Here is a 16,721-nt window from a genome sequence, read left to right on the forward strand (position 1 = left end):
TTGAATTGGAGATCTAAATTATTAAATATGTATTAATGGGTTTTTTATGGTACATTCTCATTTGTTATAATTATTTTAGATAGTGAGTGACTAATTACCGTAGATAAAAAATATGTTTTCTGCATTTGGATATTTGCTGCATATTGTGTCATTTGGCTATGAATATTATGTCTTTGCCATTGGCATTTGTTTTTAACTAGCTTGCATTATTTGATGTAAAGGGTTATGGCCATTTTCTTTAGAGTTGTTCTGTAATAGTCACTGGTGGCTGTGATAGTTGATCAGCCCATGTCTATGCTTTATAGAGCTTAGGATGTGTTAACAGTCTATGATTAAGAGCGCTAATGCTCAAAATGCATATGATGGACTTGCCTTGTTTTTAAAAAATGATTAAGTAAATTTGATTTTATTGAGTGCTGGACTTTGCACTGACGAGGGCCAACAGCCCGAAACACCGTGTCTGCAAATTGAGATTCTGATTTGGCTTTTATCCTAAGTCATATTGTACGACTTGTTAAAGGGTTGATTGTGACTTGTAGGACTGCTACTTCCAATAGGTGGCGCTATAGAGTACAAGTCCTCTTTTTCTCTGAAGAGGCAAGTTGCATATGGACTTTTGAAAGAAATTTATAGCGCTTTTATGTTTTTCCTGTTAAAATGGGTTTCCTCCCACAATCTCACTACATTATGACAGGGAATTTAGATTGTGGAACATGTTGGTGATACATAAGCATGCATAATAAATGAATAGAGACCCAATTTCCAACTAATATTTTGATGTCAGATGGGTCCTTGACATTGACCACCCCATTTATGGCTCTTCAGAAAATCACTCACCGTTGCAAGAATCCAGTAGTAATTGTGAGGCACGGCCGGATTGACCATTGCCCTTTGTATTATTTAAACAGTAAGCAGCATTGACCTTGGTAATATATTGCTTCTAGTCATTCAACAGTAGAAATCCAGCGTGGAGGAGTAATTCACCCAGCAATAAAATAATAACTTGAGCAATCTTCCAGTACATTCCACTGGGGTATGAAGCAGAGGCGTACATAGAAATCATGGGGCCCCGTAGCAGAAGTTCTAATTGAGCCCCCCCCAAAAAAAGAAAACAAAATTGTAATAATTGTCGGAGTCACAGAAAAGCATATTTCATAACTTTCCAGCCTTTACATAGTAATTTTCCTCCTGCTGAAGTTCTAGATTCCTCTTTCATTGCCCCCATAAAGTATGATGCCAGCAAAAGTGCCTCCCAAACCAAACACAGTATGATACCCCCATAGTGAATTCCTCCACATTAGCCTCCACATGCACAGTATATTGACCCTACTTTACCCCACCTCAACTCCCGACCAAAGGTATGGTGACCCCAATAGAGTATTCTCCTCCAACTGTGACCCCCACACAGCCCTCCAAACAGTATAATGGCCCCCACACAGTATGATAGACCCACACAAACCTTAACACTGTATAATTGCTTGCATACAGTATAATGGCCCCACATAACCCTCCAAATATTATAATGGCCCCACATAGCCTTGCATATGGTATAATGTGTCCCCATGGTCCTCCATAGAGTATAATGTGCCCCCATGGTCCTCCATACAATATAGTGCACCCCCATGGTCCTCCATACAATATAATGCACCCCCCATTGTCCTCCATACAATATAATGCACCCCCCATGGTCCTCCACGTAATATAATGCACCCACCATGGTCCTCCATGCAATATAATGTACCCCCCATGTTCCTCCACACAGTATAATGCAACCCCCATGGTCCTCCATACAGTATAATGCAGCCCCCATAGAGTATAATACGGCCTCTATAGGGCATAATGCAGCCTCCATAGGGCATAGTGCAGCCCCCATAGGGTATAGTGCAGCCCCCATAAGAAATAGTGCAGCCTCCATAGGGCTTAGTGAAGCCCCCATAGGGCATGGTGCAGCCCCCATAGGGAATAGTGCAGTTCCCATAGGGCATAGTGCAGCCCCTATAGGGCATATGTCACGCAAGGTGTGTGCAACACAAAGGGAAGGGAGAAAGAGAACCCAGACTCTAGGGAAAGGGGGGAGTGAAGACCTCCTAGCCTGATCTGATGTCACCCTGTCTCCACTAACGTCCTATATTGGTTCCTCACCAATCGCCGAATGCGAACCTAAACCCTATATTTCACTAGCGCTTGGCCCGGGATGAACACTAGTAGATCCCCACTAACGACTAAAGACAACAAGGGAGACAAGCCCGGGGGAAAGTAGCTTAGCTTTAGCCGACTTTAGAGAGCTAACATCAAGCGATCTCCTAGCACCACAGTGGAAGATAGCAGTCTGAGAGCTCCAAGAATTCACAAGGAAACATGTGAGTATCACCGGCACCCTTCTGCTGCAAAGTGAAAGTATTTAAATACCCAGGCCAGGGTGTCAATTAGCAGGCAGGAGCTAGCCGCTGGGTCCTAGAGTGAAACAGCTAAGAAGGTGTCTGTAATGCCAAAAGAAGAGATCTTCTGCAACCAACTGCAAGGCGACTGTCTGTCACATCTGATACACCCGTGACAGCATAGTGCAGCCCCCATAGGGCATAGTGCAGTTCCCATAGGGCATAGTGCAGCCCCCATATGGCATAGTGCAGCTCCCATAGGGCATAGTGCAGCCCTCATAGGGCTTAGTGCAGCCCCCATAGGGTATAGTGCAGCCCCCATAGGGTATAGTGCAGCCCCCATAGGGTATAGTGCAGCCTCCATAGGGTATAGTGCAGCCCCCATAGGGCTTAGTGCAGCCCCCATGGGGCACAGTGCAGCCCCCATAGGGTATAGTGCAGCCCCCATAGGGCATAGTGCAGCTACCATAAGGCATAGTGCAGCCTCCATAGGGCATAGTGCAGCCCTCATAGGGCTTAGTGTAGCCCCCATAGGGCTTAGTGCAGCCCCCATAGGGTATAGTGCAGCCCCCATAGGGTATAGTGCAGCCTCCATAGGGCTTAGTGCAGCCACCATAGGGCATAGTGCAGCCCCTCATAGGCCATAGTGCAGCCCCCATAGGCCATAGTGCAGCCCCCATAGGGTATAGTGCATCCCCCATAGGGTATAGTGCAGCCCCCAGAGGGTATAGTGGATCCCCCATAGGGCAAAATGCAGCCACAGTCCTCCATTAATATGGGCACCACATACTCATTGATCTAAAAAAAATAATACATACTTACCGCTCCTCATTACCCCACTGCTTCGGTCTCGGCAACACGTCTCTCTCAGTAGCTCCACAGCCTGACCCAGTGTGGAGAGCGATGAAGTGACGTCATCGTGCCACTGAGTCAGATGCAGAGGAGGAATGATGGGAGAGGGAGTGTCACATCACGCTCCGTACTCCATCATTGCTTTCAACTGTATCGGCATCTGCCAATACAATTGAGTGCGGGTCGGGGGGCGGCGCTGGCTGTCCAGAGGGGGCAAGATGCGGAGACCCCATAGCAGTCGTGTGGCCTGCCGCCATTGGCGGTACACCACTAGTATGAAGCATACCATATGGATGAGTTCTCCTTGTCCAGGTAGAAGACAATTGGTCTTTTTGTCCCCAAAAATACAATTTTTCCCTTTTTTATTTGGTACATGACTTAAAGGGGTTGTCCGGGACTTTAGCATTGATGACCTAATATTATAATAGGTCATCAATGTCTTATCAGTGAGTGGGCGACACCCGGCATCTCCACCGATCAGCTGTTCCTGGTGTCGGTGGCAGAAGTAAGTGCTCAGTTATGGAGCTGCCCAGCACAGCTCCGTCAACGGAATAGAGGCTGCGGCCGGGTACTGCACATTCATCCCCATTCAAATCAATAAGGGGTATATATGTAGTACCGGGCAGTGGCCATAATTCCGTTGACAAATCTGTGCTATGTAGCTCCATAACTAAGCACTTCCGGCTGCCACTGACACCAGGAACAGCTGATCGGCGGAGGTGCCAGGTGCTGCACCCCCACCGATCAGACAGTGATGACTTATCCATTGGTATAGGCCATCTATGTTAAAATCCAGAATAACCCCTTTAAATGTATTTTCTACATCCTAAAACATGGTGTGAAGGCATCACAGGTAAGTGTATGGCATGACAGGAAAAACAATTCATTGTCTCTTATGGTATTGATTTGTGTTATACCTACACTTGGTTTTAGGCTTGGCACCACAGAGCTGTAGGGCTCTATTACTTAAACTTTTCCCTAGAAACAGTTCTAGGAGAGAAATGCTCAGTAGTATGACACCAAATTATTCATGCTAATCAATGTATGGCAAATAGTGGTACAATAGGGAGCCACAGAAGTCTACGTGAGCCATAAGAAATTTGTGAGTATGAGGCCTTAAATGCAATAAGGAAGATTTATTAAAGGAGTTTTCAGAGTTTATGGAATTGTCCACAACTGGACAAACCCCTATTAGTGGGCCCAAGATAGAGAAAAAAAAGGACTGCAGAGGACTGGGGTAAAGTTATTTTCTCTGATGAAGCCCCCTTCAGATTATATGGGACATCTGGAAAAATGATTAGAAGAAGAAAAGATGAGTGCCACCATGAGTCCTTTGTAATGCCAGCAGTAAAGTATCCTGAGACCATTCAGGTGTCATCCATGCAGTGGGGTCACTCACAATTTTGCCTAAGAACATTGTCAGGAATAAAGAATGGGATCTAAACATCCTCCAAGAGCAATTTCTTCCAACGATTCAGGAGTAATTTGGTGATGAACGATGCTTTCACGAGCATAATGAAGACCATGTCACAAGACAAAGTGATATCTAAGCGGCTCAGTGAAGAAAACATTGACATTTTAAGTCTATAGCCCCCGTCTCACATAGCGAGATCGCTAGCGAGATCGCTGCTGTGTCACGGTTTTGGTGACGCAACAGCGACCTCACCAGCGATGTCGCTATGTGTGACACTTTGCAGTGATCAGGCCCCTGCTGTGAGGTTGCTGATCGCTGCAGAATGTCCTGGACCTTTTTTTGGTCGTTGCCCTCCCGCTAGTCAGCACACATCGCTGTGTGTGACCAGCGGGAGCAGCGATCAGGCTGGTAACTATAGTAAACATCGGGTTACTAGGGGCACACGCGCACCTAGTAACTCGTTGTTTATCATGGTTACGAGCCTGCTAAAGTGAGCGGTAACCTCCCGCTCACTGTAGCAGAGTGGTAACCATGATAAACGGGTTACTAGGAGCGCGTGTGCCCCTAGTAACCCGATGTTTACCATAGTTACCAGTCTGCTCCTGCTTCAGCGGGCTGGCAACCGGAGCAGGACATCGTGGAAAGATTCTTTCCACGATGTCGCTGCTCCCCTGATCGTTGGTGAGCCTGCCTGTTTGACAGCTCACCAGCGACCACATAGCGACGCAGCAACGATCCCTGACAGGTCATATCGTTGTCGGGATCATTGCAGCGTCGCTAAGTGTGACGAGGCCTTATGGCCAGAAAACTCCCCAGATCTCAATCCCATTGAGAACCTGTGGTCACTTCTCAAAAAGCAGGAGGACAAACAAAAACACAGAAATTGTGATAACATCCAAACAGTGATTAGACAACAATGGGCTGTCGTCAGTCAGGATTCGGCTCAGAGCCCGATATCCAGCTGTCTGGGCAAATTGCAGAAGTCTTAAAAATAAGGGACAACACTGTAAATACTCAGTCTTTGTACAAATCTGATGTATTTGACAATAAAAGTGTAAAAACTTCTGAAATACTGATAATTGTACTTTAGTGACCATAGAAACATCTGACTACAAATCTAACAACACTGAAGCAGCAAATGTGAAAGACAAAATTTGTGTCAAGTCTCAAAATTTTTGTCCAGGACTGTACATTGGAGTGGTAGTGCTGAAGTGGTGGGGGATTACCAGGCATCACATATATATATATAGATAATCTATATATCTACAGTACAGACCAAAAGTTTGGAAAACCATTTCCGGTGACTACCTCTTGAAGCTCATCAAGAGAATGCCAGGAGTGTGCAAAGCAGTCATCAAAGCAAAAGGTGGCTACTTTGAAGAACCTAGAATATAAGACATATTTTCAGTTGTTTCACACTTTTTTGTTAAGTATATAATTCCACATGTGTTAATTCATAGTTTTGATGCCTTCAGTGTGAATGTACAATTTTCATAGTCATGAAAATACAGAAAGATCTTTAAATAAGGTGTGTCCGAACTTTTGGTCTGTACTGTATAAAATAAATATATATATAATCTATCTATATTTATGTGATGCCTGGTATATATATATATATATATATATATATATATATATATATATATAACTGATGTCCCTAATTAATTAATTTTCACTCGATTATTTTTCTTGCACTGAGCCATAGCCCGAGGTTCACACTTTTCCCTGCTTTGAAGCTTGGCAATAACATAGTCTGATTCCATGCTCTTACACCAGTGCAATGAATGCATTGGGGACTCTGGTGGTCCTAGAGCAGTGAGGTGGGATCATTTCACCACATGCACTTTACAGTATTCCAGCACTGCTACTACAAAGTAACTAGCCCTAGCCGGGCCTACTACTGGGGCTGCTGGCAGAAATACAAGAGCACACACAAACGGACACTCTCCCGCACGCTAGCACTTCTCAACAAAAGAAATCCACGCCGTGTTTAGCTTCTCCCTAGCGTTGACGCCAGTCACAAGATGGCGGTTGGCGAGCATGCGTGTACATTGTGGTTGGCAACTTGAATTAGGATTCCGGAAATCCTGCCTGATGCTCCGAGGCAATATGGCTGCTCCCAGTAACTAGCAACGTGGTTTTGCTGCAGACGAGAAAGTGGACTATAATATATAGTGATACAGCTTCCTACCTCTCATCAGCCATGAAGGGGAAGTCATCTCACCATAAGGCCGAGAACACCTATAAGGTAAGTCAGTGACCGAGCAATGGCTGCCGGGGCTCACGTGAGAGACCATGTATACATGGTGGAGTGGGGCTGAAGATTCAGTGCTGCAGCGCTAGGGGTCCCCGCCTGTTCTAATGGGGGTGCCCGGCTGCGCTAATGGGGGTGCCAGGCTGCTCTAATGGGGGTGCCAGCCTGCGCTCCATTCTGGACAAGCCTTGTGTTTGTGCTGTTAGTAAGCACAGTGCACGGCCAGTGTGTGCACAGCTAGCTGGGGGGTTGTGCTGGATATTACCATGGGGTATGGCCCCTATTACGGTGTCCCCAGTGTTTTTGTACAGCTCCATAGTCACCAAGATGAGGGATGTCCATAGGCTTCTATGGATATTTCACTGCTCTTGTAATGAACAGCACAATTTGTGGACTCCTTATGAGTGCTGCTCTTGGGGAGCAGACTTCTGCAGAAGCTACAGTTAAGGCTGTGTGCCCATGATGCGTTTTTCAAGCGTTTATGCTGTGGAATTTCCGCAGCGTAAACGCTTGGTAAACCTTCCCCCATGGTCTCCAATACAATTCCGCACTTTCAATGCCAATGCTGCGGATTTTTCCGCAGCGTTTATGCTGCGCTCAAAAATCCGCAGCATGTCCATTAATTTTGCGGAAGCGCTGCGTTTTCGCCGCCATTGACTTGAATTAGAACGCGCCAATTCCGCAAGACTGCATCTGTACTTGCGTAATTGGCGCGTTCTAATGTGCGCATGGTACCCGGGTGTGGAGGACAGGAGACTCTCCTCCACACACAGGTACCATTAAAAGCTGTAAAAAAAAATAAATAAATAAATAAAGATTATATTCACCTTCCGACGGCCCCCAGACTCCTTCTCTGTGCTTGCGGGCAGATCTGTAGGACCTGCGGTGATGTCAGTCATGTGACGGCAGGTCCTTCAGTACAGAGCACCGTGAGCTGCCGGCAGCCAGCACAGGAGCGCAGCAAGACTCGGGGGCCATCAGAAGGTAAGTATAGGTTTATTTTTTTATTTTTAACCATTCTCTCGGGTCACACTATATAAATCCATGCCGGTTGCATGGATTTATATAGTGTGACCAAGTTGTCAAGCACTTTCCAAGTGATGCTAAAATCTCCTGGAAAGCGCTTGACAACCCGCATGCGGAAATGCCAGTGAAGAACGCTTCACATCTGCATTCCCTGGCAGGAAAACGCATGTACAATCCGCATGCGTGATGATTGTTTTCTCTTATGGAGAAATTGAATGTTGGGTATAGGTACAGAATGTATATGAAAGTTTCTCTGTATAAGTGATTATAGGGATGGTACACTGAAGACAAGTCATCTATTCTTGAGATAGGTGATAACTTGCTGAGGGGTGTGGGTCCAGGCAATGGGATGTGCACTGATAAAGCAGAACAGGGAACTTTTAGTCCCATTACAAAATGTAGCGACAAGTTGGACTCCCAACTGCCGCTCCATTCATTTTCTATGGAGCTGCAGGAATAAGTGCAACGTTCAGCAGCTCCATAGGATGTGAATGCAGCGCAGGCCACACATGTGCACTACTGCTCCATTCCAATGATTATAACAATATCCTGCTGTCGGACCTCCATCAGTCAATAACTTATCACCTATACACAGAATATGTGATAACTTATTGATCCCCTGTCCCATGGATAATAACTTGTTTTAACTGGACACCCCTTTTGATGTTTGATCTGTAGTGCTCCGACCTCTGGCACTCTGGCTACTCGCTAGAGCATGTACGCTGCTTACTAATACCCTACTGCAGGCATAAAAACTTCCATAACGTCTGGATTGAGCGTCCATGCATAGTCACTCATTCATACATATTTTCACAACGGTTTTGGTGTGTGCAAAGGAAAAGGCTTTGTTCTAATAATCATTGGGGGTTCCTGCAGTTTGACCTTTGCTGATCCAACATTTATCACTTCTGGATAGGTGATTCATGGTTGTGATTTGAAAATCCCTCAAATAAAAAATTAATTGTATTTAAGGGGTTGTCCAGTTGGAAGAAATTATCACCCATCCACAAGATAGATTAGCGGAGATCTGACCACTGCGATCTCCATTGCTTGCCAGAACGGGGCACCTTTATCCCCATTAGAATGGAGCGGCAGTGGGCGTACCGACCTCAACTCCATTCATTCCCTATTGAGCTGCTGAGCGCTGCGCTCTTCTTTTCCATCAGCTCCATAGTGAATAAATGCAGCTGTGTTTGAGCATGAGCACTATTTTTATATTCTAAAAGTGAATGGCCATGTTCTGATGATTGTGGGGAACTCTGCGCTTGGTCCTCTAATGATCTAGAAGTTATCATCTTCCATTTATTATTTCATCATTCAATAAATGATATACTTGCTTGTAAATTAAGGTGAAACCTCTGCCCAAGACCTACTGGCTGAGAAGACCAACCCCTTATCCAGACCAGATTTCCTGGGGCACATTTTCAGTTCCATCACATATTCAACCTCTTGGCCAGAAGACCACTTCTCAATGCCACTTTAGGTGGTCATCTCAAAGAGGTTTCACTGTATTCTGCTGATGAGCTTCTGATGTGATGAAAAGTTTCATTCTCATGTAAGATTGTCAATTCCGTAGACCTGTGTCATATAGCAAAACAACGAAATTAACGGCACTGCTGGAGCCACCACGTGACTGACGTCAGCGGTGCTCTTATGAGCGAATGGACTATAATGGGGTCTGTTGGGTTCCACCATGGGATCCATTTTACTGTATAAAATAGTGCAGCATGTTGTACAATTTTGTCTGGTATTTTTTGGAAGAATCACCAATTCAATGCAGATGTGAACAGAGCCTTATCTGTTTTGATATTATGTATGTCCAGTTTTGGTATCATATATTGTTTTCTGCTTTTTATCTTTTAGTTTCTGACGTTTTCAGAAAGATTAGCAAATGTGAACATTGACATCATACATCGCATTGACAGGACTGAAAGCTTTTCAGAGGTAAGATATACATTTGTGATATACATCTGTCTTAACTTTAAGCAGATAAAATGGTTTTTATGTAGTGTGATATGTCATCAAATTATTTATATGTTTATCACACCATATCGCTGTATTGTGTGTAAACTAATTGTGCTATATACAAGCTACTTGTACTCCTATAGACAGGGCCCTAACTACTCTGCTCAAAAAAATAAAGGGAACACTAAAATACCACATCCTAGATATCACTGAATGAAATATTCCAGTTGCAAACACAGTGGAATGCGTTGAGAACAATAAAACATAAAAATGGTCAATGTAAATCAAAATTAATATCCCATGGAGGTCTGGATTTGGAATGATAATCAAATTACAGGCTGATCCAAGTTCAGTGGAAATTCCTCAAGACAAGGAAATGAGGCTCAGTATTGTGTGTGGCCTCCACGTGCCTGTATGACCTCCCTACAACGCCTGGGCATGCTGCTGATGAGGTTGTGGATGGTCTCCTGAGGGATCTCCTCCCAGACCTGGACTAAAGCATCCGCCAACTCCTGGACAGTCTGTAGTACAACGTGGCGTTGGTGACGAGGACATGATGAAACGAGACATGATGTCCCAGATGTTCTCGATTGGATTCAGGTCTGGGGAATGGGCAGGCCAGTCCATAGCTTCAATGCCTTCATCTTGCAGGAACTGCTGACACACTTTAGCCACATGAGGTCTGGCATTATCATGCATCAGAAGGAACCCAGGGCCCATTGCATCTGCATATGGTCTCACAATGGGTCTGGGGATCTCATCCCAGTACCTAATGGCAGTCAGGGTACCTCTGGCTAGCACATGGAGGACTGTGCTGCCCTCCAAAGAAATGCCACCCCACACCATTACTGACCCACTGCCAAACCCCGATTATGCTGGAGGATGTTGCAGGCAGCAGTACGTTCTCCATAGCGTCTCCAGACTCTGTCACTTCTGTCACATGTGCTCAGTGTGAACTGTTCTCATCTGTGAAGAGCACAGGGTGCCAATGTCGAATCTGCCAATCTTGGTGTTCTCTGGAAAATACCAATTGCCCTGCACATTGTTGGGTTGTAAGTACAACACCCACTTGTGGACATTGCGCCCTCATACCACTGTCATGGAGTCTGTTTCTGACATTTTGAGCAGACACATGGATGTTAGTGGTCTGTTGGAGGTCATTTTGCAGGGCTCTGGCTCTGTTCCTCCTGTTCCTCCTTGCACAAAGGAAGAGGTAGCAGCTCTGCTGCTGGGTTGTTGCCCTCCTACGGCCCCCTCCACGTCTCCTGGTGTACTGGCCTGCCTACTGGTATCTGCTCCATGCTACTGAGATAATGACTTTTGTGTTTTCATTGGCTGTAAGCCATACTCATCAACATTAACAGAAATAAACACTTGAAATAGATCACTCTGTTTGTAATAACTCTATATAATATATGAGTTTCACTTTTTGTATTGATGAACTAAAATAAATTAACTTTTTGATGATATTCTAATTTAGTGAGATGCACCTGTATGTAGAAGAGCTGTGATGTATTGCAGTGCTGTGTTTGTATTTATGCAGGAGATCTGTGTGTGCATTTAAGTTCCTTCTATAAATGTATTGGATTCAGGTCAGGTGGTGATTTGCTGGGTCATTCTTACAGCTTAATTTTCTTTTTCTGAAACCAATTGAGAGTATCCTTGGCTGTATGTTTGGGATCATTGTCTTGCTGAAATGTCTACCCTCGTTTCATCTTCATCATCATCATCCTTGTGGATGGCAGCAGATTTTTATCAAGAATATTTCAGTACATTTGTCTATTCATCCTCCTTATATGAAGTTTGCCAGTGCCGTATGCTGATAAACAGCCCAACACCGTGATGTTCCCACCTGCAAACTTCACTGTTGGTATGGTGTTTTTGGGGTGATACGCAGTACCTTTTGGCCTCCAAACGTGTATTATGGCATCCAAAGAGTTAAATTTTGGTCTCATCTGACCAGACTATATTCTCACAGTATTTCACAGGCTTGTCTAAATGTTGTTGAGCAAACTTTAAACGCGCTTGAACATGCTTTATGTTCAGCAATGGAGTCTTGTGTGGTGAGCGAGCATACAGGCCGTGGAGGTTGAGTGCATTATTTCCCATGATCAGGAACCATCAGCGCTTTGGATGCAGTGTATTTTCACTGCGTTCTAATCACGCAGGTAAATCCGCATGTGTGCACTGGCTCCCCACATCTGTTTGAATCTGTGTGTTTTGGCTGTAGCGGTGACGTCACATCAACAGCAGATATCACCTCTGTAGCCAATCACGGAGCTCAGCTGCTGTATTGAGTAGATGTCACCAGTGGCTGAGCTCAGTGATAGATTACAGTAATGCATGATGTCAAAGTGACGTCACCACTAGTGTTGAGCATTACGATACTGAAATATTGGGTATCGACCGATATTCGCGGTATCAGAGTTCCGATACTGAGTTCCGATACTTTTACAATATCGAATACCGGAATCGGAAGTTCCCATAATGCCTGCGCTCTGCAGTGTCTCTGAAGGATGACAAGCTGGATGGCAGCGCTCAGCTTACTGTACTTGTCATTTAGTGTAAAGGATTTATTTAAAAAAATATTAGTGTTTTCATGCACCGTCTCTTTAAAAAAGCCGGCCGGCAATTCAGCAGCGGTACCTGACAATTTAGAATAGAAAGAATAGAGCATCACACATAGATTAGATACATAGAAACATGTCAGTCACATATATAAGAAGTACACAGATAGTGTTGATCACTGTACTTGTCATTTAGTGTTAAAATAAAGGATTTATTTAAAAAAAAATTGGCTTGGGGTTCCCCTTAATTTTAGTCTCTAGCGGAGGTTAAGCAGACAGCTGGGGCAGATGTTTGAAGCCTGGGAAGGGGGTAATACCCACTGAGCTTCCCAGGCTACTAATATCAGCCCCCAGCTGAATACCTAGCCTTTACTAGCTATTAAAATGGGGGACCCCCCCCCCCAAAAAAAAATGACGTGGGGTCCCCCCTATTTTAATAGCTAGCAAAGGCTAGGCAGACAGCTGGGGGCTGATATTAATAGCTCAGGAAGGGTGCCATGAATATTGGCCCCCTCCCTGGCTAGAAACACCAACTGTCAGCCACCCCAGAAATGGCGCATCCATAGGATGCGCCAATTCTGGCACTTAGCCTCGCTCTTCCCACTGCCCTGTAGCGGTGGCAGTGGGGTAATAGGGCTGGGGTTGATGTCAGCTTATAATGCCAGCTGACATCAAGCCCAGGTTAGTAATGGAGAGGCGTCTATAAGACACCCCCATTACTAACCCCATAGTCAAAGTTAAAAAAAAAAAAACACAAACACCCAGAATAAAGTCCTTTAATTGAAATAAAGACACAATTCTTTATTGTTCTAAATTAAACCATACTTACCATCACGCCCATTACAGCTGAAGCCAACAATCTCCTGCAATAAAAGTAAAATAATAAAGCAACATCATCCTTACCTTTCCATGGTTCCCACGACAGCTTCAGCTCTGCTACATTCACATGACAGGCTGCATCGCTGCAGAAAGCTGCCATCCAGCTTGACATGCCGCAGACACTGAGAAGCGCAGGCATGCTTGCGCTCCTCAGTGTCTCGCTGTGACGGCATCCAGATGAGCCGAGTTCATGTCCAATGAACTCAGCTCACCTCATGCACGTCACTGACAGCGTGGGAGAATTCTCCTGCACTCAGCGCTTCAGCGTGAGAATTTTCCAACGCTGTCAGTGACGTGCATGAGGTGAGTTCATGTCCAATGAACTCAGCTCACCACATGCACGTCACTGACAGCGTGGGAAAATTCTCCTGCACTCAGCGCTTCAGCAGGAGAATTTTCCCACGCTGTCAGTGACGTGCATGAGGTGAGCTGAGTTCATTGGACATGAACTCGGCTCATCTGGATGCCGTCACAGCCAGACACTGAGGAGCGCAAGCATGCCTGTGCTTCTCAGTGTCTGCGGCATGGCAAGCTGGATGGCAGCTTTCTGCAGCGATCCAGCCTGTCATGTGAATGTAGCAGAGCTGAAGCTGTCGTGGGAACCATGGGAAGGTAAGGATGATGTTGCTTTATTTTTCTTTTATTGAAGGAGATCTTTGGCTTCAGCTGGAATGGGCGTGATGGTAAGTATGGTTTAATTTAGAACAATAAAGAATTGTGTGTTTATTTCAATTAAAGGACTTAATTCTGGGTGTTGCGTTTTTTTAAATACTTTACTAGAAATTCATGGCGGTCATGTCAAATATTGGCGTGACCCCATGAATTTCGGGCTTAGGGCCAGCTGATAATACCAAGCTGGCCCTAACCCCTTTATTACCCAGTGAGCCACCGCACCAGGGCCCTGGATGAGCTGGATACAGCGCCAGAAGATGGCGCTTCTATGAACGCGCCATTTTCCGGGGTGGCTGCGGACTGCAATTTGCAGCAGGGGGGGGCCCAGAAAGCTTGGGCCTCCCTGCGCTGCAGATTCCAGCCCCCAGCTGCCTAGTTGTACCTGGCTGGACACAAAAATAGGGCGAAGCCCCACGGATTTTTTTTTTAATGATTTCATGAAATTCATGAAATAATTAAGAAAAAAAAGGGCTTCCCTATATTGTTGTGTCCGGCCAGGTACAAATAGGCAGCTGGTGGTTGGGGGCAGCCCGTTCCTGCCTGCTGTACCTGGCTGGACACAAATATAGTGTGAAGCCCCACGTCAATTTTTTTTAATTATTTCAGGAAATTCATGAAATAATTAAAAAAAAAAAAAAAAATACGTGGGGCTTCGCCCTATTTTTGTGTCCAGCCAGGTACAACTAGGCAGCTGGGGGCTGGAATCCGCAGCACAGGGAGGCCCAAGCTTTCTGGGCCCCCCCCGCTGCGAATTGCAGTCCGCAGCCACTCCGGAAAATGTCGCGTTCATAGAAGCGCCATCTTCTGGCGCTGTACCCAACTCATCCAGGGCCCTGGTGCGGTGGCTCACTGGGTAATGAAGGGGTTAGGGCCAGCTTGGCATTATCAGCTGGCCCTAAGCCCGAAATTCATGGGGTCACGCCAATATTAGACATGACCGCCATGAATTTCTAGTAAAGTATTTAAAAAAAACACAACACCCAGAATAAAGTCTTTAATTGAAATAAACACACAATTCTTTTTTGTTCTAAATTAAACCATACTTGCCATCACGCCCATTCCAGCTGAAGCCAACGATCTCCTGCAATAAAAGTAAAATAATAAAGCAACATCATCCTTACCTTTCCATGGTTCCCACGACAGCTTCAGCTCTGCTACATCGAGATGACAGGCTGGACCGCAGCAGAAAGCTGCCATCCAGCCTGTCATCCCGCAGAGACTGAGAAGCACAGGCATGCTTGCGCTCCTCAGTGTCTCGCTGTGACGGCATCCAGATGAGCCGAGTTCATGTCCAATGAACTCGGCTCACCTCATGCACGTCACTGACAGCGTGGGAAAATTCTCCTGCACTCAGCGCTTAAGCGTGAGAATTTTCCCACGCTGTCAGTGACGTGCATGAGGTGAGCCGAGTTCATTGGACATGAACTCGGCTCATCTGGATGCCGTCACAGCGAGACACTGAGGAGTGCAAGCATGCCTGTGCTTCTCAGTCTCTGCGGGATGACAGCTTTCTTCTGCGGTCCAGCCTGTCATCTCGATGTAGCAGAGCTGGAGCTGTCCTGGGAACCATGGAAAGGTAAGGATGATGTTGCTTTATTATTTTTCTTTTATTGCAGGAGATTGTTGGCTTCAGCTGGAATGGGCGTGACGGTAAGTATGGTTTAATTTAGAACAATAAAGATTTGTGTGTTTATTTCAATTAAAGAACTTTATTCTGGGTGTTTGTGTTTTTTTGTAACTTTGACTATGGGGTTAGTAATGGGGGTGTCTTATAGACGCCTCTCCATTACTAACCTGGGCTTGATGTCAGCTGGCATTATAAGCTGACATCAACCCCAGCCCTATTACCCCACTGCCACCGCTACAGGGCAGTGGGAAGAGCGAGGCTAAGTGCCAGAATTGGCGCATCCTATGGATGCGCCATTTCTGGGGCGGCTGACGGCTGGTGTTTCTAGCCTGGGAGGGGGCCAATATTCATGGCACCCTTCCTGGGCTATTAATATCAGCCCCCAGCTGTCTGCCTAGCCTTTGCTAGCTATTAAAATAGTGGGGACCCCACGTCATTTATTTTGGGGGGTCCCCAATTTTAATAGCTAGTAAAGGCTAGGTATTCAGCTGGGGGCTGATATTAGTAGCCTGGGAAGCTTCGTGGGTATTACCCCCTTCCCAGGCTTCAAACATCTGCCCCAGCCGTCTGCTTAACCTCCGCTAGAGACTAAAATTACGGGGAACCGCACGCCAATTTTTTTTTTAATAAATCCTTTATTTTAACACTAAATGACAAGTACAGTAATCAACACTGTCACTGTACTTATTATATATGTGACTGACATGTTTCTATCTATCTAATCTATGTGTGAAGCTCTATTCTTTCTGTTCTAAATTGTCGGGTACCGGTGTATGACGCTGCTGAATTGCCGGCTTTTCATGTTTCACTGTGAGCACTGTTCCCATCGATTTGGGCAACCACCTCCCCCAATACATTCTACATTATTGTTAGTTGTTTTACTTCATGTAGAATTAGCCTACAAGGAAAGAAAGGGTTTATTTTCATTCCGATATTTGTGTCACATTGACTTGCATTGGTTTCCGGTATCGGAATCGGCGATATCTGATACTTTTTGAGTATCGGCCCGATCCAATCCGATCCGATATTTCCTGATATCGGAAGGTATCGTTCAACACTAGTCACCACTGCAGTCAAGACCCAGAGA

General features: G+C 45.4%; 1 protein-coding gene across 1 annotated transcript in view; it reads left to right on the forward strand.

The window, feature by feature from the left end:
- The first annotated feature begins 6,722 nt into the window (after window positions 1-6,722).
- UTP20 (UTP20 small subunit processome component) overlaps window positions 6,723-16,721 on the forward strand; it is a 114,254-nt gene continuing 104,255 nt past the window's right edge. Inside the window, exons 1-2 of the mRNA XM_073651470.1 lie at window positions 6,723-6,892; window positions 9,788-9,868. Coding sequence (XP_073507571.1) covers window positions 6,848-6,892; window positions 9,788-9,868 — 126 coding nt within the window. The 5' untranslated portion in view covers window positions 6,723-6,847. The remainder of the gene's footprint in view (window positions 6,893-9,787; window positions 9,869-16,721) is intronic.

This window comes from Phyllobates terribilis, unplaced genomic scaffold, assembly GCF_046119375.1.
Source record: "Phyllobates terribilis strain yellow unplaced genomic scaffold, ASM4611937v1 Scaffold_11__3_contigs__length_659146591, whole genome shotgun sequence".
NCBI classification, from domain to species: domain Eukaryota; kingdom Metazoa; phylum Chordata; class Amphibia; order Anura; family Dendrobatidae; genus Phyllobates; species Phyllobates terribilis.